This window comes from Neodiprion virginianus, chromosome 4, assembly GCF_021901495.1.
Source record: "Neodiprion virginianus isolate iyNeoVirg1 chromosome 4, iyNeoVirg1.1, whole genome shotgun sequence".
Lineage (NCBI taxonomy): Eukaryota > Metazoa > Arthropoda > Insecta > Hymenoptera > Diprionidae > Neodiprion > Neodiprion virginianus.
Genome location: NC_060880.1, coordinates 14,552,634 through 14,579,137, shown reverse-complemented (window position 1 = coordinate 14,579,137; position 26,504 = coordinate 14,552,634). Strand labels below are relative to the sequence as shown.

At 39.1% G+C, this 26,504-nt stretch overlaps 1 protein-coding gene and 1 long non-coding RNA gene across 7 annotated transcripts in view; one reads left to right on the top strand and one right to left on the bottom strand.

The window, feature by feature from the left end:
* The window catches only part of LOC124301972 (uncharacterized), a 50,171-nt gene extending 31,527 nt beyond the window's left edge, over positions 1–18,644 (bottom strand). Inside the window, exon 1 of the long non-coding RNA XR_006907601.1 lies at positions 18,540–18,644. This is a non-coding gene — a long non-coding RNA (uncharacterized LOC124301972). The remainder of the gene's footprint in view (positions 1–18,539) is intronic.
* The window catches only part of LOC124301950 (octopamine receptor beta-1R-like), a 59,509-nt gene that overhangs the window by 9,637 nt on the left and 23,368 nt on the right, over positions 1–26,504 (top strand). For all 6 annotated transcript variants that reach the window (XR_006907590.1, XR_006907589.1, XM_046757621.1 and 3 more), the window contains exon 3: positions 24,477–24,698. Coding sequence is in view for 4 of the 6 variants with exons in the window: in XM_046757621.1 (XP_046613577.1) it covers positions 24,477–24,698 (222 nt within the window). In the remaining 2 variants the exon portion in view is untranslated. The remainder of the gene's footprint in view (positions 1–24,476; positions 24,699–26,504) is intronic.

Genomic DNA, 26,504 nt, shown 5'->3' with positions numbered 1-26,504 from the left:
AAGGTGGTTTGGAACCTTATACATCTCATACTACTCACGGCCTGACGAAAGTCTATAAATTTGTACAAGCTGGGCGCGTTTTCTTTTTTTATCACCTATTTTCTTCTATTTATTGGGGAGAAAAAAAGAAGCGAAGGTCATATTACATAGCCTGAAAGCCATACCAGAATCCGATAGCGAATAATAGTAAATAAGTTATAAATTCCAAAACTATACTATACACACACTGCAGCGACGACGACATTATTAGGATAGAAAAATGTCAATGTGAAACATTTTGTCGTGCTTTTTGAGTTACGAAAATTTATTGCTATATATTATAATATACATTGGTATCTCTCAGTAGTTCCATTTTTATTCTACCAAAGTCGCCATACAAATTCGCAATATTTTTTACACGATATTCATTCCTCATTGTTTACAAAGCGATTACGGCATAGTTTATTGCAAAAATCATTTCCGTCTGTGAAAATCTATTTGCAGGTATTTACATAATATTATAAGTGATACATTGCTAGTCCAGGTTTAATATACACATAAACGAATCTTGGGGCAGAAATTCAGCGATCACGAACAGTAGCCTACACGTAGACCTATTTTTAAACTCCAACCGGGGTATATTCGTAAGGCTTCGAAGTCTGAAGGGATTTGCAGGAGGCTGATTTCGCAGAGGGTATAATACAACCCACATAAAAGCTCAGTCTCGTGGTTAGAACATGCAATGTTTGAGTAGCTAATGAGCCGCGTCATGCGAAAAGCAAACAGATCATTACGCAATAGGCAGGATTCTTTTCAACCCTTATTTCGGTTGTGCAGATGGTTCACGCCTTTTAGGCAAATTGGGCATTAGAAAAGCCCGCACGAGTTTTCCTACCCATTAAGCTAGTTCAGAGCCACGGCGTTTTTACCGGCCACAACTCTAACGACACTTCAGAGGCCGTTTAGCAGGGCGATAAGAGCCAAAACTAGAAAATTCCAACACCATTCCATGGTCGCGAAGGAGAAGAGCACACCTAAGACGGGAAAATTGAAAACGACGAAGCACTGCGCTACACGGCAATAACGATTCATTGACCTGAAATCCCCTCCTCTCTCTTAGTGAATGTTCTCGCTCACTCTCTGAGCTGAATTGCTTTTTGCAGTGGTAAACGAGCGCAAGACCTGCACCTGGTGCTGCTAAAAGATTCTACCAATGCCACGGAGGGAAACACTCGTGACTTTTCTCTCACTGTGATCTTAACGTCCTCGGAACGGGTTGATTTTTCGGATTAGTCTTGATAATTCCTGCACTTGAAGATTTCCACTTCAACTTCACGAGAGAGTAAAAAAGTCTCTGAATTAGCCCTCTACAAACAGTTGTTTCACAACGTTTATCCAGGGTAAATACAGCGGGTCAATCACCTTGCATTTCACGAAAATTTAGAACATCCTGACGCTGATCAATGATTGGGCTTCGAAAGAGGAAAACACGGCCAAAATCTTGTATGACTGAAATTCTTCGAATTAGCCAATGTTTCTACGTTCAAAACATTTTGCTTTCTGAAAAAACGGGAGTCTGAAATGGTCTGCTGTTAGGTAACCACCGCCGACCTTGGTGGGTCATGTTCGCAGGTAATTGCCTTAAGAAATTTATTAAATTGTAAATGTTTCTATTTTTTATGTTCTATCGAGAGTTCAACATTGTAATGTATTGTTGTCCTTAGGGGGTACCTTGCCCCAGGACATTCTGAATAAACGCTTTTCTCTCTCCCTCCCTCCCTCCCTCCCTCCCTCCCTCCCTCCCTCCCTCCCTCCCTCCCTCCCTCCCTCCCTCCCTCCCTCCCTCCCTCCCTCCCACCCTCCCACCCTCCCTCCCTCCCTCCCTCCCTCTCTCTCTCTCTCTCTCTCTCTCTCTCTCTCTCTCTCTCTCTCTCTCTCTCTCTCTATCCATCCATCCATCCATCCATCCACCCACCCACCGACCCACCCACCCACCCACCCATCCATCCATCCATCCATCCATCCATCCATCCTACCTACCTCTCCCTCCCCCTCAGCCTACTTTGGCGCCCATACTTTTTCATTTGCCTACGGTACATGTCTTTTATGTCAATGCACCGTAAGCTTGTCCAATATGCCCATGGATAAAAATAAAATATCTTTCTATGAATCTATCTCTGCTTGCCCAGTCCGCGTGTGTAGATTTATTTTCAAGTGTGAATACACTTATCACGGCAAACTTCCCTGCGTTGATGCGACCATAACGTCGGATTATCTTGGTGTTATCCGAGTTGCACACTGATGTTGTATACACAGTGCAGGCAGATAAAGAAGCGGAAGGATGATGGCTCATTCATACGTGAGGTTGTGGTTCTCCTCTTCCTTTTTCCTCTTTCGCTAACATTATCATCGATGCTTTATACCCGCCTCTATACTTCACCGTTTCTCCCCCCACGAATCAGATAACCTTGTAGTACACAACGGGCTTCCCTCGAAAGCTTACATAAAAATGCCAGTTAACTCGCGATGCACGGCAGTTGTGTATACTAGTAATAAATCAGTAAACGAGCGAAGGTTTGATGATCTAACAAGGAATGTATCTCAGGGCGATCTCTCCGATTTGGTTTCTTTTGTAATGTGTTACGGTAGACTAAAATCTAAGCGACACGTATTTTTTTTTATCTGCCATTGAAGGGGATGAAAACGACCCCCAAAGATGGGCACCCAACGGAGTGATTTCATCATTTAAATACATCAAGCGCATCAAGAAATCACTCCGTTAGGTACCTATCTTTGGGGGTTATTTTCACCGCCTTAAAGTGTTTGATAGCGGATAAAAAAAAATACGCGCTGCTTAGTTTCGAATCTACTATAACATATGACAAAAGAGATCAAATCGGAGAGATCGACCTGAGATACCTTCCTTGTAAGAGTGTCCACTTCAAAACAAAGAAGTTATCATAAAGACAAACTATGTATCTCATGATGATCATCATACCTTCCAGCTTTAGAAAATTTCAATTAACTTCTCTGAGTTTGATTCCCTGTAAATCAAAAAATTGGCCGTAGTTAGTATAGGTGTACGAGTCGATGGGTAGATATAGCTAGGATGAGAATAGGTGGAGAAACGCTTTTAGCTTGATTGACAGTATTTGCAGTGTGACGGCGTTGCGCGGGAGGCAGAGGAGGAGTATGTTCACTGATTTACGCTCTAAAGCAAATAACCATCCCCGCAACATCCATCGCATCTCTACCTTGCACCAGAGAGATCTATCGATCCTCATCACGTGCATATTATAATACAATTACGCGTTCAGATGCAATTAAAAACTTGATTAGAAATTCCGTCGCAGAGTAAATGCACGTCACGTTGCAGTAGCAGCAGCAGCAGCAGCACGGAGTGTTAAAGACAAGGATGCAAATAAGCATGGTAGCTAGATATAGGCTGATCATCAGTTATAAGTACTTATGCTTCCAAAGTATAATATTGCTCGCACATATTTATGGGTCATTCCATGTCAATTCAACGACGTTGCGACGGTGACCCTCTTAGATTTTTAGAATTTTTTAATATGTTTTTATACATATAAAAAGAAGTCCACGGCTAAATTTTTAGCTCTTTATCTCTTCCCATTCCGGAGTTGTCGATGTTTGAAGAAATTAACGAAAACAATTCATGTTTCTGACAATAATTGAAATAACCTAATTCAATACAAAAATTTGTAAGTATTTTTTGATGCTCTTTCTGAAAAAAATACAAGAATTGAAAAAAAAATTTTCTTCATGCTTTTTTGGCCATTTTTAATCGAAAAATTGGATTTTCGTTCAATGGGATACTTTTGATTTTATCCAAAAAAATTTACCAAATTCTACGTTAAAGAACCAAATTTTTGAGCCATTATAGAAGATGGGCTTTCAATAACTTCTAGTGAAAATAATTTGAAAACAAATTTTTTTTCGGTAATTTTGATTTATTTTCCTTCTCAGAACGTAGTTTTCAAATTATTTGCACTAGAAGTTATTGAAAGCCCATCTTCTATTTTGGCTCAAAAATTTTGTTTTTTAACGTAGAATTTGGTAAATTTTATGGATAAAATCGAAAATGTCCCATTAAACGAAAATCCAATTTTTCGATTAAAAACGGCCAAAAAGCATGAAGAAATTTTTCTTTTCAATTTTCGTATTTTTTTTCAGAAAGAGCATCAAAAAATACTTAAAAATTTTTCTATTGAATTAGGTTATTTCAATTATTGTTAGAAACATGAATTTTTTTCGTTAATTTCTCCAAAAATCGACAACTCCGGAATGGGAAGAGATAAAGGGCTAAAAATTTAGCTGAGGACTTCTTTCTATATGTATAAAAACACGTTAAAAAATTATAAAAATCTAAGAGGGTCACGGTCGCAAAGTCGTTAAATTGACATGGAATGACCCTTATACACTTATAACGAAATAAGAGAAAGAAGCTTGATCCAATGCGGTAAATTGAAATTGATGAATTGCAGAGAACGAAGGCAGTGCAGGAGTCCCGGATTTTTGTGACGTTGATAAAACGAAGAAACTATTCCTTACGATTAAATATAATTGTAAGCGACAAAATAGCAACGGGTCGTTGAACTTATACGACAACGTTCTTCGTATCTTTCAGAAGAATCCCATTATTTTCCCTGTGAATCTTCGTGGTAATACGTCGTCTTGTGCACGCAATACATTGCAGTGAACTATAACCACGATGATAATAATAATAGCAGTTAAAATGCACTCTCGGTCTATTACATGCATAATACGACAATCCTTAGTAAGTATACGAATGATAGGTATACGAAATCCTGGTATGTGTGATAAGGTACATAAAAATGAGATATTTATACATATACAGTGTATACCTTAATATATATATATATATATCTATATCTATAATCCATTGTCAGAGAAGAGAGATCTCTCAGAGTCTTTCGCGGATGGTAGATATTAAATGTTTTTGATTTCCCAAGAGACTGTGATGAAAGTGCTCCCTCTCTCTTTCTCTTTCTCATTCTATCTCTCATTCTTTTCCTCTGTTTCACTGGAATTTGTGCATTATATCTATAATGTTTAAAATCAAGACGGAGAGAGAATAGATGAAATGGGAGTGCGAAAGAGGAAGTTCCGAAAAATCAGTGAAATGTACGATTCTTCAATCTGAATAGATATATATTTTCCTTCACGTGCGAGATTCTCATAAATACGTGGCGAGAATGTCTCCAAGAATTTCAAAATCATTACTGTCATCAACGTTTATTTATTTCGCAAAGATTGTTCTCCCCGCGATAAACGACAAAAGTCTAATTTATTACTTTCCGCATATGTATACTCCAAGTTTGACGCCACCCAAGATAAAGAAAAAGCGAGCCTCGTAGTGTAACAACCGCGTTGAAAAATTCACAATTCGTAGTGTAATCCATATACGTGTATGTATATGTATACCTGTGCAGAGCTGGTCTCTGGAATAACAACTGCGGGAACGACGGTAAAATATTTTTTGTTTCATATGGTAATAGATTTTTACGAGTACCGTAACGCATATAACCTGCGACCGCGTATAGTAATGGAAAACTATACGTACCTATAATATACTTATCCAGCTCTCCAGACTTCTATTCAAATTTCTTATAGCCAATTTCATTTTACTTCCAATCACATTATACCCTCATAAATTCCCACAGAATCATGTTACGTTAGATTTTTAATCTTCAAAGCATCGTGTTTGTTTGTATGATAATTATTTTACAAGAAGCAAACAAACTGTAAAGGGCGGCGCAAACTCGTATTTAACATTAAATTACGTTCGCCATACATAAGGTGTTCGAGTTGAAATGAAAGGAATAAAAATGATCAGCGAACTATAATCAAACAGCAATTCGGGGCTCTGACAAAAGCCACGAAGGACCGCAGAGTCTAATTGAAATGTGTGATGAGACGGTACAATAAAACGTCGGAAAGGTTAAATAACAGAGTGTCTAGCTAAATAGAGACCGTTGCGCGGGGAGCAACTATTCACTCGGTGGATCCTCCATAAATCTCGACTGATCCAATGCTACAATAACGGTAGTGACTTGGAACGGAAATCTGATCTTCCTGCCAGCGATACCCGTCTACGTACCCTCAGGATGTAAAGTGGCTAAAAGCGAAGTCAAGGGAATAGAATAGAATGGAAGGAGCTGCGGAAAGGAAAGAAGCTTTACTCGAGCATGAATGAATTTACCTCTGCAGACAAGAGAGATGTGCGAAGAATCTTTGAAACGAATTTCCCTGACCCCTCCTCTGAGGGAGCATATTGTCCCGATCCAACTTTGAAATTAAACTGGCGTGCACGTCTGTCAAGTAAAATTCTAAATATACGTAACAACAATATTCTGTGTTACAGGCAGCTAGTCATCCGAAATTCAACTACGTTCCCTAGAGTGTAGAGACAACATGCTGATACGGACTCTGTCCTGACGGCGAGGCATCATCACGAGTGACGGAGAAAAAAGAAATTTCACGAAATGGTGGAGAGACGCAAGAGCAAGAGAGTACGTCTCTTTCTCTCTCTCTCTCTCTCTCTCTCTCTCTGAAAGGAATTTTAAGTAGCCTTAGATAGCGAGGGTCTGCGTAAGCGAAAATTTATATGGAAGCATAGCGAGCCAAGAGGGACTCTCGGTGGTTGGTTAGGTGAGCGATGCTGGTCTGAATATAATGGACACTGTGTCTCTTTTTCCTACCCAGTTTCTGGCTTTTTTGTTATCTCCTTATCCTATCGCTTAAAGTGCGGTACAGACGAACTAACGTCGGGTAAGCCCCATTTACGGTCATTACTTATGTTGCTCATGGGGGAAAAATGATTATTCATCGTAGAGTTAATCATTGTCACGTATTACAAATTGACTACATGTGAATAACAGGGTAATTTGACCCGTTATTCACGTTTTTCCTTTCGTCCATTTATCTCCTTGCCAAAAAGATATGCTAAAACATTAATTTTTAGTGCAATTCACATTCACGTTATCCTGAAATTTTTATACTTGAATAAAAAAATATGTAAATATATAGCAATGCAAGACTCGGTTCGTCACTTGCATAATAGGAGTTGGATTACGTTTAGTTCGATTTCGAAGCGTCGAGGGAACACGTTGCAATGCCCACCAGTAGTCTTGCAGTAATAGTGATAGTGACAGCTACTGTAATGCGCAATTGGAAGTAAATGGGTGTATAGTGCATGCATTCCCGTGGACATACTGTTAGCGCCGGCAACGGAGCATGATGGAGAGATAAGATAGCAGTATCGAATTTCTTTGAGAAGTACGATGAACGAATTCAATTTGTCGTTCCTCGCGCATGCCAAAGTACAATACTTATGTATCGTGGTACCCAAAGGCAATTTCAACGTCGTTAAGTTACCTCCTTTGTATTCGTCGCAGATATTGCGCGAGACGCAAGGTGTAAAGGTACGTACATACATTGGAAGACGCAGTCATAAGTCCATGCGCCATTTTGTGCGTTCGACGGTTTTTTCACGGTGTACAAAATGGCGCGTCATAATCATGGCGTGGAGAAATTACGGTATGTGTGTAAAGGTAGGAAAAGCGACACGATTCAATCAATCCTCTGCACGACTGATTTTCCACCTTTTCGATTTGGAAACTCGGCTCTTGTATGTTACACGCTCGTGTCCATCACACTCTCTCAGGTGAGGACCATGGGGGACGGAAAGAGGGACTTATGAAACGTGAAAACGTTCTCTCGCGCCTCCCACGCGGAATATTGTATAACTTCTCCAAGTACTTCGGCAAACTTCATCTTCCAGGGATGAAAACTCGCACGTTGCCCGCCTGTCCCACCTTACCCTTACTAATTCTATGTATTTCTTTCTCTCTTCTAGTGGGAGGTGTAAGATACGGTGTATACGCGTATAGTAACGCGATTCCTAAAAATCTCTGATTGTCAAATCAAAGAGAAGAAAACCGAGATGCGATTGCATCCGACTCGCGCCACGAGTAAGAATTTCTATATCATACCTACGCATTTGTTCGATTTTCATATCTTCTTCACTCTTACAGTATTGCAATAACTTAACCTCTTGTCTTGTTCAAACCGTTGCTGCATCATCATTGATGTAGGTTGAAGGATTGCGGACGGCAGACTTGAATTCGATATTGCTAATGGAATCCTCCTCCTCGAGCAGCGAAAGGTTATAATCTTGTTTTCCAGGGAGCTCGCAGTATTTTTTGCCCTTGCAAACGGTATTCTCGTCTCTCTTGAGTCACGCTCCTCCGCGAAAGACGGAGGGGTGATAAATTCTACGAGCATGAGAACTCTTCTTGATGCAACTGTCGTGTACAACTGTAACGGTTCTCTTCTGCCGTGCCTGATGTACGCTGATATTCCAGTCCAACTTTCATACGCCCATATTTGTAACCAATTTAACGTTTCTGATGTTCGAGTGTAATATGTGACTCCGTCTTCCATGTTTTATACTCCCAATCCTGGGTCTGCTTGTGATGATCGTATTTTGAGAGTATCTATAATACGCTCTTCGTGCGGAGTCGCCTGAAGTTACGCATCAGTGGTCAGTCATCTGAATTCACCTGAAATCACTATTTCAAAATTATACCTACAAGGTCGGAATGACGGGTAGATAAATCATGCCGCAAAGAGGAGGACGGGTAGGAAAAGCTATAGCCACCAGAGAGATCAAACTCATTCGAATTTCCCAAAGCAAAATAGCGTTTCAAATCTTTTGAAGTTTAGCAATCTTGAAGTGAGAGTTACAGTATGCGGTACTAAGGGTTATACCTATAATAACGTAGCTGTATCCCGGTGAAAAGTTCTGAACTTCTTGCTGATTATAGGCTAGAGCGAGGGAGAGAGAGAGAGAGAGAGAGAGAGAGAGAGAGAGAGAGAGAGAGAGAGAGAGAGAGAGAGAGAGAGAGAGAGAGAGAGAGAGAGAGAGAGAGAGAGAGAGAGAGAGAGAGAGAGGGGGGGGGGGGGGGGGGGATTACAATATCGACGGTATAAAAATTATCTCGTTTTTTGCCACCGCGAGTTATTTTTTTTTTCAAAGATCAAAGCCGCACTCCTTTTCGTGGACGATATATCTATGTATATATTGTATATAGTGTATCTATGTAAAAAATTACACGAGGACATGATGGAAGACCGAGTTATGTGGGTATATAGCTATAGATACCGATACAGAAAATACAACGAGACAGCGGAGATGCGCGGGTAAAAAGAAAGGAAGAATAAGAAACGTGGGGAAAAAACGGAAAAACAATTGTTCAAAGAATGGGTCGTCGACAGAGGTGGACAATCGATCTAGCCTTGCAGGAGGTTAGTTGTCTGTAAAACTGAAGGAATCCCCGGAGCCTGAGTCTAGACTCTAGCTGGTAGCTGATATGGGTGACCTTGAAAGAAATTGCTGTGCAAGTTGTGGCATAACAACTGCACTCTTACATTATTTGACAATGAAGTTGAAACTCTCGTTATATTACCGCGTATCCAGAGTTATAACCTAACGATATTTATAGCGAAAAATCCCAAGGTCGCATATATCTATACACAAGTTTCTACATTATTTATTGGACGGAGCGCTATTTCCAACCCTGCGGATCGCATCGATATTGCATTTTATGGACTGTTGTTACGACTGAGTGGTGCGATAAATAGAACTGTGGTCATTTCTTATTGATGAAGATTTTGGCGGAAGTTGTGCATTAATATGAAGACTGATTAAAACGATCACTGTGACAAGTGGGTATATAAATATTTAAGGAAAGGAGCGCATGAAAGAAGAGAGGGAGGAAGATGATGATGATAATGAGATACGATTGAGTGAGGCAACAACTTTATCTCATTGCAAGGAAATAAAACTTCGGTGCTAAGCGGCCACTAATCAAAGTGCTGCAGAGAGGCAACTTTACTCATAAAACTGTTAATTGCTCGAAAATGTTTGGTATAACATAAAACCGTGGTAATACAAGGAAACAGTGATAAAATAAATATAAATAAGTTTAAATGAAAAAATAAACTGTCCACCTTAAAGTTTCAAGTCCACGGGTGAAACCTTGTTTCTTCTTTTACCTTTCTCATATCTAGTTTCGTTTAGTCTAGCTTAGTTTTGTTTTGCTTGAACCGCTTTTCCCTCGCTAAGCTCTCGATATCTCATCTCAATTAACCTGATTCAAAGTGCATCACCTCAAAGCCGTATCTGATCCACAGGTTCGTCCTGCCTCACGGCTAAAATTTAGAAAAATTCAACTCACCGTACAGGATTCGATTGCTGCGGGCATTCGTCATAGATTTAATCATTGTTTCAGAGGATTATTTGGGTTTAACCAAGATTCGAAAGAATACTCGTTTTCAAAGGGAAATTTCGTCCAGAGAAATTTTCATCTACCTATACACTTTCTCTCTCTCTCTCTCTCTCTCTTCTATATCGTGAAAATTGCGCAAACTTTGCATAATACCGTCTTAAATATACGATATCGAAGAGAAATTAAACTGAATCATCATTCCCTCTCCGTCTTCCTTACTTTCGAATGCGGTCAAGAAGAACCAATCGAAAAGTTTTAATTACACATTATCACACACATACCCACACACACACACACACACACACATACACACATACGCATACTCATATACAATTGCCTCGGACCAATTCTCACACAGCACGAATTTCCCAATACTTTCCTACAGTATATAAAAGGATTTCCAACTTCTCTCTATCTCTCGTTTTCTCTCATCGGATTCCTCTAGATCTACACATATATGATGTAATACTTACAAATACAACCTGATTAGAGAAGTTTTCACATCATGGCGTTGGCCCAGCATCTAGTACAATTGGGTGTATGGTATACATCATACAGGTATACGTACATGTTCACTTAATCTTTTATGGTAAAAAAAATTCCTCTCCCCCGGCACGTTAAATATCAAAACGAAATATAACGACCTTGTCGCTCGACGAGGCTGCGTGTAAACGCGCCAACGCTGCCAGCGTCAAGAAGTCCGTGTATATGTACCCCTATAGACTTTATGTCGTTAGGGGTAACCAGGCCTTGATGCCCGGGACGACGACGACGACGTTTGGTACATTATTTACGCGAGGGTATTGATTGCCCGAAGAAGAAGAAGAAGAAGAAGAAGAAGAAGAAGAAGAAGAAGAAGAAGAAGAAGATGGATAGATATATTACCTCGCGGGCCAAGCTGTAGGATATGTGGAGACAAAGCGTTAAGAGTAAAAAGATATAATACCTATTCAGAAATATATACATGTGTAATACAACAAATCCGGTAAACAATTGAGATAAGAACCAAACCGAGATATTGATTTCGATATCCTTCAGCAGATTCGTTCATGTATAATTGACGTTGGGTGTACATATACATACCATAAATACATACGAACTTCGATGTGGGACGCAAGACGTCGCCCACTCCCATCCTGCACCCTTAGAGAGTGGCGGACGAGAGTTTGAGATGGGGGGAAGTAACTTTGCCCAACCATCCAGCAGCCAGCCAGCAGATGTAATTTTCCTGGAGGCGGATAAGTTGTCCTCTCTGCTAACGGGATCGAAGACCGAGCTTTCAGCGTAGCAGCAGCAGCAGCAGCAGGAAGATCCTAGTAGGTTAATACCTAATACCCAGTACAGCAAAGTTGATGAAATATATCTCTTCTGTGAAGTAGAAGAACTGCAGAGCAAACCAGTCGGCCAACATGTATAAACTGTCGTCAAGTCTTTCAAATCCAACGAATCGACTGTTGCGTCTCAAAACCCTCGCTAGACTTTAAGAGGTAATTCGCAATCACACATCTGATTCCGAAATGTTTTCTGCTAACTTTCATGGTGTCCTTCAGTTCTATATCTGTCTTTCTCATCTCCAACCTTTCAAGTACCTAGCTGCATTTTTTCTCATCATGTCCGCATCCTAAAAATTTATGATCCTGTCTTATTGTTTCTCTAACTTTTCCCATAACTTCGCCTTTTTTCAATTTCAAATGTATGTCAATTGTCCCAGTACCCTGAATCAAAGTGAACGTTTTCAGTTCGCGAGTTACCCACAACAATTTTCAATGTATACTCGTGTCACAACCTATCAATGAGAACTTCATGTTAATAACGAATTACATCGATTTGCTACCTAACTGATTCGTTAAATATAGGTATTGTTATATTAATCACGATCGAATCTCATTCGACCTAAATACCGGTAATCCTTTATTTGATACCGCAAAGAGTCTACGCGATATCCGAAGCTAACGCAAGGCAAGGGTAAACGTGAACACTGACGAAAAGTTCGGCATCCCGGTTTTAATCTGGGATTGAGTAATTAGTTGGGGGTGGAATCCCTTTCTTCCCCCTCTTTCTCTCTTCCCACACCACCTCGATTCATTCTCATTTCATCATAGATCTCGCCTCGAGCACGTGACCTGGATTCCTGATCTCTGACTTGTCTGTCTCGTGTACTACTATTCTTCTGTCCCATCATTTTTCTTAGTTATTTTTTTCGTACCCCGTAGTTAACCTTTCACGATGCGACGATGCGGGAGTAAATGACTTTTGTCGCGAAATTGTATTCAAGAAATAGAAGAATATCTCCATTTCCAGTAGGACAAAGAGTTCGATAAGCTTGTATAGTTCAAGCCCGCAAGTCCTTGACCATGGGGTGAGATGAGAAATTTCTCGACGAGTCTCGCGCAGCCTGAAGCATCAATGACGGCGTTGTCGGGAGGTGTGATGGTATTCAAAGGATGCGTAAGGGTACGTGGCCTTGTCCGAGAGAGGATATTTCATTACAGGCGACCACCGCGGCTCTTCTCCATCGTAGACGAGGTTATCTATCGAGGTTCCTTCGCACATATAGTCAGTTGAAAAACGATTTTAGCGGGACAAGATGCCATAAGATAGCACCCGACGTACGGTATGCAAGAGATAAGGATGGGTGTACCGAAAGGTTACGGCGATGATCGTCTTACTTTCTTTCGAATACCACACGGATGGGCGAATTCACCGTTGGAATTTTCACCTCAATTCTAAGAAACGCCCTCACCCTCTCTAACCTTCTCTGATATCCTTATACATCCATACCTCGCTTTATGGCCTAGATACGTCCCGGAAAAGTTGGCCGTAAATCGAAAAGCCGTATAACGAATCAATTATTTTTGCACAAATCCGTACAAATTAAATTGGATCTATTCCGATTTTTTGACCGTATAACGAAACATTGTGGGCCATAAATCGAAAAAGTGCCGTAATTAAAAGAGGTCGGTATAGCGTAATGCTGTATATAGAACTGCCTTATAGAGAGACATGGGTGTATAGGGATATACGTACACAGAATACATAATTGAACACATCAATTTTACAAGTTTAATTATACAGCTCTGCGTGGTAATAATTCTTGAAGGTTTTTTAATATAAGGTAGAAATTGAGCCCGTTGTTCGAGTCGAAAAATGATGTATCAACTACCAGCTTGACGAGCTTCTCTATGTCACCGGATATCCATTATTCACGTATAGTTGTGATACGGTTTTCCGAAGCACTGCGTGGCATGCTCGCTCTTCATATTCAAATTAGTGTTTTAGTCAGGGAATAGCAGCAAAGCCGTAGAAAAAGAAGTAGAGAAGTTCTCTTGAATTCATCGGTAGAAAACGTAATATTGCCAACTCTACCTTTCAAAACTTGACCTGCATTTTCTGCTTATCGTTTATAATTTCTGGCAAGAGTGCCGACCAGTTACTTGTCGAGTAATCTCGGACGAAGGTTGGAGGGTCCCAATATCGCAAGGCGTGGAAAGTGCCATGTCACTTTAATGGGATGCATGTTAATGCTCGAGTAGCTCACCTTGTAAACGTCCAAGCCGCTCGACCGCTACATCCAGCAGAAATGGTATGGAGAGGTATGTATGTATGTGCATTATAAACGGCGAACAACCCCCGGTGTTAAATTTCCAGCATCGATCACTACTTTCTCTACTACCGTATAAACAGACCTTCACAATTATTTTTACACGGTGTGCATGCACAGGTTCGTACCACCACCACGACCCGCAGTGAGGCTGCGCGTGAACTATTTCGATTGGAGAGAATTCAACAGAATCGATATATAATAGGTTGCGTTTTCGGACAATGCGGTAGAATTGACTAATTGTAGATCATTTTTTGGCTAGTTGGGAAATGGCAGTGATTATAATTAGAATTATAGTTACGGGGCGGGGCGGAATATTAATCGGAGTAAACCCAAGTGAACGATACTCGTTACAATATGAATTAAGATCCTGTGTATGCAATGAAACGTCCGTGATTAGTAGAGCAAAGAGTTTTTTTCCATGAAATCTTTGCCTTACATAAAATTGTCCAGAACATGGTATCTCAGAATTTGGTCCAACGATATCCTATCAGCACCAAAAAGTATTTCTAAATGAAATCTTATCTTGGTTCCCGTCACGCATCAAACTGTTTCAATTTGCATATCCATTAATTACCATCAACGCCTCCTTCCCTTATAATATTTTTTTTCATCAACCACTCTTTCGATTTCCGTACCAATTTTTACCTCGTCTCGTACAACGAAACAGACGCACTGTCACGAGAGTAGATTACCACCTGACAGCATTAAGGATGTACTACCTATACATTCGCAACCAAAAGTGAGTCTCGTCAACAATATTGAATACTTCATGATAAGATAAACATCGGAAAAAAATCAACCACAATAGAGACGATAAGCGAATTAAATTTGAATAATAATCATGTCCAAAAGTTATTAATAAATTGTTTAAAGAAAATATTGCTTAACAAATTTATAGGTAATGTTTTTTTGTTTTTTTTTGTCGCGTGAAATGAATTTGTTTATTATTTTGCAATTTCCGTTTTCGAAAATTTGTAAAGGCTGTATTTACGAAAGTATTCGTGCAATGTCGCGGAAACTTCTTGATTGTAATGTACAACGTTTTACGAAAACGTATCCAAAATCCACGGTTTTTCCTACATTTTTCAAAATCTAATACGGATATTGTGGTTGGGTAGAATAATCGGTTGGATTGTTCTTCGAAGTTGAATTTTATTTGTCGTCATTACAGAGCTTAACTCGGGCATCGCGTTGCTCCGAGGCGTTGTCGTAGACTGATGTAGTTGCTTTTAGAAATTTGCCCACGCTCGTTGGGGGTAGGTGGAGAGTTTGCCTAAATTACGATTTCTTATTGGCTAAGCTTAAAACCAAAAACTCCCTCTGATAAGAGGAAAGTGACTCTGACCAATCGGCGAGTATACGTGGAAAACCCCGGCCGAGATCGACCGTTAAGCTTGCGTAGCCGCATGTGCAATTTGCATTTGACGACCAGATGTTTTGTGGCCAGGTCGAAGGAAAGTTCGAATCTGGCGCGCAAGCGTGCGGACTCGGCTCGAAGTTTACCTGGTCGCGACACTAACATTTTCGAAAACGGAAATTTCAAAATAACGAGAAAATTCTTTAGAAGTTCATGTGTATTCAGAAAAATCAACGAATTCAGTTCACGTTACAAAAAAAAAACATTACCTATAAATTTGTTTAACAATGTTCTGTTTAAACAATTTATTGGTAACTTTCGGGCATTATTATTATTCAAATTTAATTTTCTTATCGTCTTTATTGTGATTGATTTTATTCGATATTCATAGTATAATAAAGTAACCAATATTGTTGACGAGACTCACTTTTAGTTGAGAATGTATAGCCAGTACATCCTTGATTTTTCTCTCTCCCAGCACGGGCTTTTGCATTTTTGGCACTCTCGAAAATCTAATTTTCATCAAATAATTCATGGGATGTATGAATTTCTATATAATATATCGATTTTCGTCTGTAAGGTGTAGAGATAGGGAAGAATTTTCAATGTTGAATTATTCCTTCTTCGTCTCAAGGATTAGAACCAAACAGTTCTCACTGCAGGTACATTACCCGCCTTTAATATATACTGGATTCTGGGTCAATAATGCTTAGGCAAGCGCACCGATGGTCATAATAATCCACTAGTACAGATTTCGCTGAACGTTATAGCTCATACATAGGTACATTATCGATATGTACGAAGGTATGCGATAGTGTACCGCACTCCGCAACATTTCCTTCAAAAATATTTACCTACAAGGGTTGCTTTTTTTTTGTTATTTTTACTTTATCTACACACCAGGAAACAAATATCTGAAAAGTGACATCGGCAACTTACTCGTTTCCTTATCTGAATTCAGGAACGTGATAGCCAGTTGCTGTGTTCTCGTCCATCATCGGTATTTTTCTCTCGTAGAGTTGCTGTTCTGCGAAAACAACATACAAATTTTCAGTCATATTTTTCAAAATAAAATACAGGGTAAAGAGTACAAATTGACATGCGCAGCTTCAATAAGATCAAAAAAAAAGAGAACAAAGTTAAACATGCAAATTATTAAAAAATGTGGCAGAAGGATGAGCTAAAACAAACAGTACGCAAATATGCTCGTACATACCGAGAGTCCTTTTTGAAAGGACCTGCTCGACAATTGCAGCTCGTCTAGTTATAGGCGTAGCCAACTTCGTAAAAATGTTACCAGCATGATAGGCAGAGTGCGTCGGCGCCGTGACCCGGCGATTCTTAAAATAGGCAAGAGGTTACGGTTAACAGTCACTCGTCAGCCAATCGGTACTAGGGAATTTCGTCTTGTCAACGAAGGCTTGCAGGTTTACTTCAGACTGCAAGCATGAATGTCAGTCAATAAAAATAAAGCAAGTTGAATCACGCGCGCTACAAGCAGGTCCTTTCAAGAAGGACTCTCGGTATATGGATATGTATATGTATACGTTTCACATGTATACATATTATACGTATTTAGTGAATATTTGCTGCAGAACGATATTTGGGGAGCATGAGCAGTTTCTGTGAAAGTGTGGGGATTCCTCGGGTACACATTGAGTCTAAGGAAGGAAGGCAGAGGAACCCGTGGCGGGAGGGGGGGGTGATGCTGGTTGCGGTATTTCTCTCTTCCTTCTCCCCTCCCTTCCACGCCATCCGCCACCGCGAGACTCAAAGTCACGTCAGAATAATACCGAGGATGATCCCTGCCAGTAGTATAGGAATTAAGGGATGAATTATAAGCTCTGCAGCATTTTCAGACCGAATGACTTTGAACTTCACTTCACTTCTTGCTGTAGGAATTTCGTCCAATTCGGATAGAATATCGGACAATGATGTTTTGCTTTCCATTTTGTACATAAAATTATATTAAAGATTTTCCTGTTCGGTAGGTATATAATAATGTACCTGTATACCAGCAATTTCAGCAAAATGAGTATTTCTCTTCAAACTTACATCGCGTGGCAGAAGGAAGCAAATTTTTTTTTTAACCGTTAACAAACACAAAAGACGGGAGCCAAAAAAAACTCCGGAGAAGTAATGATCACGCGTTTTGAGTTATGAAAAAAAAGTAAGAATATTAATTAAAAAAAACTGCTGTGCAAAAGAGGGAACAGAAACGAGAGCAAACAGAGTGAATTGAAACAAGCCGTATTCGCAGTAAAAACACGGCTGAAAAGATAAGAGAGATGTGACAGTCGCTCGCTGTTGCCTACTGCAGGATTACGGATCCGCTTCGATAAGGATAAAGAATTATTTATCGTTCTACCTGCAAAAACAATCTCCCCCATCACCGCCGCATCCGTTTCGCAATAATTTCTCTTTTAATCTCTCTCTTTCTTCTTTTTTTCTATCTAGACATATGATCGTATAATTTTGGTTGGTATTTGTAAAAGTGATGATAAGAACAACAACAATAACACTAATAATAGTAATCATAACAATGATTTTTGGCAGTAGTTCGTATATCGTATATCGAATAAATACAAATAATAATTATAGTAATGAAAAAGGAGGGGGAGATCTGTCGAGAACTGAGACTTCGCGAATTTTTCCTGGATCATATAATATTAATCACCAGAAAACAATTATTCTTCCATAACAATAACAACAATAACAACCGTAACCATAATATATTGCAGGTTAAAGTATAATTTTGACAAGTTACTCGATTATTCTCGTTTTAATTTAGTGTCTAATGAAATTTTTAAAAAACACAATGACATCGCAAACAATTGAATATGTAAAATAAAAGAAACAATGGAAGACAGAAAAAAAAGATGCGTCTTGCCAACTTTTCAATAATGTAAATGCCCCCGAATATTGAGATTTAAAAAAAAATCTACGTTATTAGTTATTTTTATTATTCTTATTATTCGACGCACAATAGTTGAATATCTGCAATAAAAATGATAATAGCTCAAAACCCTTTTAAAAAATTGTAAAATACAATCGTATCACATATTATATGTACACTTGTGGTCGATGAATCTGAGACGGTTAATTTTTCACACTAGACAGTTAAGTTGGCCGCACAGGAAACGTACAACGTCATAGTCGGCCGAGCGCGAAACAAACTCAATCTCAATAAACATAACATAACTCATGACCGTCGAATCTAACCTTAAAATACCGCGAGGATAATGACTTGTTGGATTGACACCACATTGACACATATTCTACGGTTAATTTCCACGGTTATGGGTTATGTTACGTTTATTGAGATTGAGTTTGTTTCGCGCTCGGCCGACTATGGCGCTGTAGGTTTCCTGTGCTGCCAACTTAACTGTCTAGTGTGAAAAATTAGCCGTCTCAGATTCATTGTCCACAAGTGTACATACATTACAATAATCCGTGAACATTTTTCGAAAAGGTTGGGCACGGGTTACAAAGTAAGAGCATAGAAGTCATGGGTTAAGAGGGGTCCGAAACCCGTGCAGGAGGACCAACAGCGGCAGCAGCAACGGATGGGCTAGAGGGATTTAGCAATTCAAATATAGGTATAGGTATATGTACGGGTTGCCTAACGGAGACGCGAACGAGGATTGCTGTTAAATCCTGACGTGAGTTTTCACACAGTTATGTATACACAGGTATACTGTAACGCCTTGTGCGTAGGCTCGAGGTCCACGTCGACAGCTGTGCGATTCCTACGAAATAGTTCGTCAGCCCCCCAAAAGTTTATACCTTGTATGTACGTACATATGTAGTTACACATATGTGTATACCTATAAACCTTGAGGCCCTTTATCGTCGCCGTTTCGTATCAAGTATAAAACATAAACATATACTGCGAGTTTTTCTTGAAAGGACCTATTCGACAATAGGGAACTTGCATGTTTTTTAATTTTAATTTTATTCGAAAGTAGAATGAAAAATAATGAATTCCCTAAGACAGTTTTTTTTACAAGCAATATTAACGCCAGAAAATGATTTTTTGTCCTCTAAATTTTCTCGGCAAATTCGAATCGGCAGCCATTTTGCTGGACCCCTCTATCAGCGCCGCCAGGTGTCACGTTGGGGAACTATGCTCGGCTATAAACACTGTCTGCTTCGAGCAAACCGGAATCCTAAATGTAGTTTGCATCGCACCAAGCCTTCCGTTTTAATACATTATTTGGCACTCGGATAAATATCTTTTCTGGAGTTGAACTCGTTGTATTTTTACAAGATGGTACAAAACAATACATGTACCAATCTAAATTTGGTTGCGGAGCTGATGGATCCATTGTTATCTTTTTATTTTAACCAAACTAAAAGTTATTTACTGAGATAAATACAATTTTGACAACGCCAACTATGCTTCAGAGCTTCAAATATTAATATTGCAGGTTAGGATTCCAGCTTGCTCGGAGCAGACGGTGTTTACAGCCGAGCATGTGCCCGAACGTGTCACCTGGCGGCGCTGATAGAGGGGTCCAGCAAAATGGTTGCCGGTTCAAATTTACCGAGAAAAATTAGTGTAAAAGAAAAAATTATTGCAGCGTTAATGTTGCTCGAAAAAAGAAACTGTCTTGGTAAATTCATCATTTTTCATCCTACTTTCGAGTCCAATAGAGGAATATAGAGATTTCAGATGCATGCAGGTTCCCTATTGCTTAGAAGCACATACTACTGAAGTTTAGCGAAGGAGTGAGAGAGAGAGAGAGAATTTTTGAGAATTTTTCCAAAAAAATCGAACGATACAAACAATGTTCAAAATCAGAATTTAATCTATGAATTAAAAAAAATCAAGCAAATAATTTTTCGATATTTTTTTGCATCAAATTTCCGAAAACTTCATGAAAATACACACAATTTGAAAAAAAAAAATTCAAATTAATGCATTTTTGAAAAAGTTATGAGCATTTAAAAAAAAAATCTAAAATTTTGAAAAATTCATATCTCGTGAACGGCTTGACAAAAAAATTCGAAAAAAATCATGGAGCTCTTTTTCACAGAGTGAAAAAAGATAAAAAAAATTACGACAAAATCAAAATTGTCAATTGCGATGGTAGGTCGGTTTGGCATGGAATGCCCCATATACGTCTCTCTCATTTCTTCGGCTGCATTTTCCTGATGTCGATGGGATGGGTTGCTGTATGTAGTATATGCTCTAAGAACAATTGCAACTCGTCTAGTTCTAATACGCGAGAGGTTATGGTTGATTGTCACTTGACAACCAGACGGTTTTAGGGAATTTATTCTTATCAGCGAAAGTTTGCTTCAGACTGCAAGAATAGAAGCCAGCCAATCAAAATTACCAAGTTGAAATGCGCGCGCTATGAGCAGGTCCTTTCAAGAAAGATTCTCGGTAGAGGTATGTTACCTGCATAATGTGTATTAACAAAAAAATGTTACAAAATCAAAATGAAAATAACTCCAAAGATTTTCTTCCAGAAATAAGTTGCCACTCTTCACGCCTTTCTCTCCAACTTAGATAAAAAGATAATTTTACAATATATAATAATTGTACGCAGATGAAAAATTAAAGATGAAACATATTATATAGTATATTATATAGTCTACTTATCTAGTATATTATGGAATATTATAGGTGTATTATACAGGTATAGAGGCCTGACGCGAATTAGACAGAGTTTTGATGGGTTGTGGGGCGTCGTGCGGGTGAAGTTAGTCATGGCGATAGTGCAGAATCCTGTTTCAACCGTGCACGAGACAATACATATATAACACCACCATGAACCTACTCTCCCCATCCAAAACCGAGTGCAAACTAATTTTGGGTAGGAAACTGGCTGTTTCCTCTGGCCAATTACCCAGTCCCACGGATATATTACATACTTGAATTTATCTGTCATAGCATCATTTTCGAAAGTGTACTTTCTTACATGCACTGTATGTGGGCCTATAATATAATAATACACATGTATATATGTCATATAGAATAAAATAGATGATGACGCCTGACTCCCTCTCATCTTCGTCTCTTCTCGCTCTTCCCCTTTTCCCACTAATCAGCCGTGACACTATCGCATATCCCTTGACGCGCAGGATATAACAAGACACCCCTAGTCTGATTAATTGATTAATTAATTAATTATTATTCATACCGTGGGGATAAGTTACGATAGATTAAATTATCCATGTATAGAATAATACAAGTTTTCGGAAACATTTATCGGGTTTTTGGAATAAAAATAAAAACGGGGGTGAAGGGAGATTCGAGCATCAAATTCGTCTACTTCTACTTATTATTATACCTAGAGGTTCTCTTGAAAGGACCTGCTCGTAGCGCACGCGATTCAACTTGCTCAATTTTGATTGACTGATATTCATGCTCGCAGCCTGAAGCAAAACCAGCCCCCTGACACTCACCACTGCTCGTATACTAAAAAATTGTACGCGTCTTGTCCCCGTTTTTTAGTTCCTCTACGTGGCGCTGATAGACTTCTGACACGCTCGCTGCCCTCGCTGACCGCGCGCAAGCTCGTCAGGTAACTACTAGCGCCACTAGTGGTGGAAATTGGCGGCAGAATCGAGAGACATTATGCGAACCACTTTTAGCAGCGTGTGTCAGGGGGCTGAGCAAAACCATAACCTCTCACGTATTAAAAATGGCATCCACTACCCATCGGTGACTCTGCCTACCATGCTAGTAATAATTTTACGAAGTTGGCTACGTCTGTAAACTAGACGTGTTGCAATTGTCAAATACGTCCTTTCAAGAGAACCTCTCAGTATATCTGTATACTCAACGCATAATTTCGTTCGTTTTATACAAATTTGATCTCATAACTTTTCGTTTACATGAATACGAAAATCTCTGAGAAATTTGAAAATGATTATAAGAAGACAAATTTCAATTTACGAAAAATATGTTGAAGCATTTTTATATTACCTCGCGCGATATGATATCTCGCGCAATATCGTCGTCAAAATCATCTCTTGTGATATACCTACTCACAGAAATGGGGAGAGTAAGAGTAGAAGAGTGAAAAAAAGAAATGTGGAAAAAGAAAAGAATTAGAAAAGAGCCAGAGAGACGGAAAGCTGAATCTTCGAGTACATAATAGCGATGGTGTGTTGTATAGTATACATCTGTTATACATAGGTATTCGAGTTTTGTACAACCATTCGAGAATTCAACGAGTTCCTCTGTTCACAAGAAATAAATAAAGAATGAAAGAAAGAAAGGAAAAGAATTTGGCATTTGGACACTTGATCGTTGGATTAGCGGGTGTCTAAGGATAGAGAAAGAGAGAAAAAAACGGACAAGAAAACAAGCCATCGACAATGTGAAAGGGAATGGAAGAAAGAGTTTTTTCTTGTCTCCACGTACGGTATAACAAGAGAAAAGTGAGCCGGCGTTCGATGGGCGCGGCATCGCTTGTATTGGAAAAGAAAAATAAGGAGAATAATAAGTTTTGGGGGGGAGGATAAAGAGCGAAGTGAAGAAAGAACGAGAAAAGGTGAGCAAAAAATAAAGAACGAAAGCAACTAAAACTACTGAAGAGTACAAAAAATATATAATTGAAGAATGGGTTAGCCTTAATACCTACACTGCAGAGAAAAGAAGAATCTGCCTTCTGTGAAAAGTGCAAGATGTATTAAAATGGACCCTACAGGATTACTGCGAGAGGTGGGGAGTAGATGATAAGCGATAAAATTTTCCGCGTTGCTCAAAATATATCTAGAAACGAAGAAATGAGAGAAAGAGAGATACATAGACAGCCATAAAGGCTTTATTATGCCTTAGCCTAACAGGGCCTCGAGGCAAATATCCAGTATACAAAGTGAATTACATAATTTAACTTATTGTTGGAAAAAAGAGAAAAATTTGTCGTGCGCGAGTAACACAAGACGGCTGGACTTACAAATAGGTAGCATATGAGTATCATTAAGATACATTAAAATAAAATAATTAAAGTAAAAATAAGACTAAAGGTAGCACAGGAAGAAGAAACTAACATTATTGACATTTGAGATAATCCCTCGTGACGAAAGCGTTGTCAGTAATATCCGCATGTAGCCAAGTTTCCGTAATAGCAATAATATGGACAAACTTGCTAAAGAGAGCGAAAGAGAGAGATAGAGATAGAGTAGATACAGTACATAGCGTAGTTTATGATAGCTATGGGAAATATCCCCTAAGGCAGTGCAAAGCAGTGAATGCGAAAAATAATATGAAGAAACAAAAGCAATACTTAATGTTGTTACAAAGGGTAAAATCACCCGGCTTCCCCCTCTTTCTAATGATCTAGTAGTCATCAAAGATAAAAAGCATGTAAGACCTCTTATCTGTTGTGAAATGAATAAGGTGGCCGCGTCAACCAGCATTATTGTAAAAACAATTTTGTTACTAATATAAATAATTGCTAATTACGAGGCAAGGCATGAATGTACATAAAAAAAGGAAAGATAGATCTCAGAGAGGGACAGACAGAGAGATTTATTGATTGATTGAGTGTAGTTAGTAGCCCAGGTTTGAACAAAATACCGTGGCGAGAGGGGGGCGGAGGGGGGGATAGTGGGCGGGAGGGAGGGAGGGCGGGAGGGAGGGAGGGAGGGAGCGAGAGAGAGAGAGAGAGAGAGAGAGAGAGATATGCGATCATCAAAGAGAATCCATTAAATTGAACTTGAGTCGTCGGCAGTTTTTCACCCGCTGACCAGCCGTTGCAAATCTCCGATGGTTCTATTTATATATCCATCTATGTATAGGTATAATATGCGTGGGTAGATTTACTTTTTTCCGATTTCTCCGAACTCTGGGAATAAGAAGGCGAAACAAGGGGACGAAGAAGGGACGAGCTATGCAACAGGGTATAATCTCGGGTATAATATTGGCGGAAACCCTTTCGTCCACCCTCTTCAAAGGACATGATCTTTTATATCGCGGAATAATAATTTCCACTTTCATTTCGCAAACTGATTCGAAAATCGTATATATATATATATATATATATATATATATATATATATATATATATATACCGGGTCAACTGTTATTTCGTAGAAATTTTACGCGAAAAATTTTGTGTGGGGGGCGATAAATCCGTCTGCATTTATACAATTGAGGGTGCATTTGATGAGAGGAATAAAGAAAGGTTTAGACTGGGGAAACAAAAATAAAGACACAACCACCGTTTCTCTCTGATTAAAGGAGTAAAGTTGCGGCCGCCCTGCTGAACAAGCACCTTCAAATAAACGGGATTTCAGCTGGACTGACCTCCCTGCCAACTGTTGGACAATCATCACCCGAACCTGCGCCGGAAGATCCACCGATAGCGAGTAGCAGCAAAATGAAAAGGGAACGAAAGGCTGCGAGGACTCTCGGCATTATAATGTCGGCATTTTTGGCCTGCTGGCTTCCATTTTTTCTTTGGTAAGTCATTAATATAGGTTAATTATACAACTTTTCTTATTCCTCACTATTTTGTGGCAAAAAGTAAAAAAAAAAAAAACAAATGGGGCATTCTATGTCAAATCGACCTGGGTGTGACCCTTAACCTCTCCGATTTGCCTCGTGGTTTTTTATATGATTGTTTTGACTCCGAAAGCACTAATTTTTTTCGAACTTTTACCAAATCGATTTGAATTAGCTACAATATTTGAAAACAACCATATTGATCAACAAAATTTAATAATATCAAATAATTCTGAAAAATCATGTATCAGACATAACAATTTTTGAGATTTGAGGTGGAGTGGGTCAGCGATCCCATCATATTTTGTCGATTTTTTTTCGATAGAAAGATTTTTAAAAATGAAATGGGTTACTTTACTATATGGTTGGTTACTTAAAAGTGTTCATATGCAACACTGGATTTTTGAGGGTCAAGCCCAGATCGATTTAGCATGAAATGCCTCATATACGAAATGAAAAATAGTACAGCTTATTTAGAAAATCCATTTAGTTATTATCTGTAGCCTGACGATCAAGATTGGGAGAAAAAAATAATTCAAGAAAGACAAAATTAAGTCGAACGGGTGAGAACAATCACGTCGTAAAGATGAAGGCAACGTTCATTTCGATTGATTTTGGCGAGAAAAAAACCCAGAAGGTTCAGTCAAACTGGCATTAAATCATCGATTTCTCCCCTGCGCTATACGTACCCATATGACGATCATGACAAAACGTTGCTTTCGAATTTTTTTATGTGATCCCCAGAGTTGCGATGAAGTACGTGGATTTGATGAACCTAAATTCTTCTTCTTTAAAATCGTTTACCCCTTGTCCCTCCACCGCTTGAATGGGACAATTTAAAAGTAATCTAGAGGGTTGACTTACAGTAGGATGCTTGCAGCGCACGGTGTGCCGCATGGATGTTGGTATTCAATTTGAGAAGGGTCTTGATGGAAGGGAGGGAGAGGGATGAAGCTTATAGTGCCACTTGTCGTGCGTATATACCTAGAACGCATGTATGTACCTACATAAAGAAACTATCGGGACCTCTATTATCCCCGACGAACCTTTTCACCCTGCATCTCTCGCTTTCCCGCCATCGTATCCCTTATACAGCATCTCAGAAATCGAGATTACGGAGCCTCGTGAATGATAAATCTAGTTATATTATTATATAACATGTCATATACATACCACGGATAATTCAGGCAGAGGCTGCACGATGTTCGCCATGCAGAGGGTAAAGTCTAGAGTACTTTACGATTATGTTCGACGGAATTATGTACGAAGGAGTCCCCGCTTTTCCGTATATCATACCTTCGACTCACCCTCTTCACCCTCTTCGCCTTTTCTGTTCTTTATGTCATCTCGATTTTTCTCATCTTTTGTGTTCTTTTTTTTTTTACACACTCCATGACTACGGCACTTATACCGTCTTGTTACAACTGTTTTCGTGGAATCACTTCCAGAGAATACTGTCTATCAGTGAAGTTTCTTCAGCTCTAGCTGTCTTTACCGTAATTCCATCAAATCGTAATACAAGAATTCTCTCATATTGGAATTCTTCCGAAATCATGATCATTCAATAAACTTGAAATAAGTTTAACGAAATAAACTCCGATTCAACTCTCCTTCCATTATGCGATGCATGCGTCTAACCTACCGGATATTCTGATAAACCAAATGACTATTGCATACAAGAGTGTTTCAGAAAAAAATAATTTCTAATTTTAAAACATGAATTTACATCGTAAGGAAGACCCACATTTGTAATATGAAATCTTC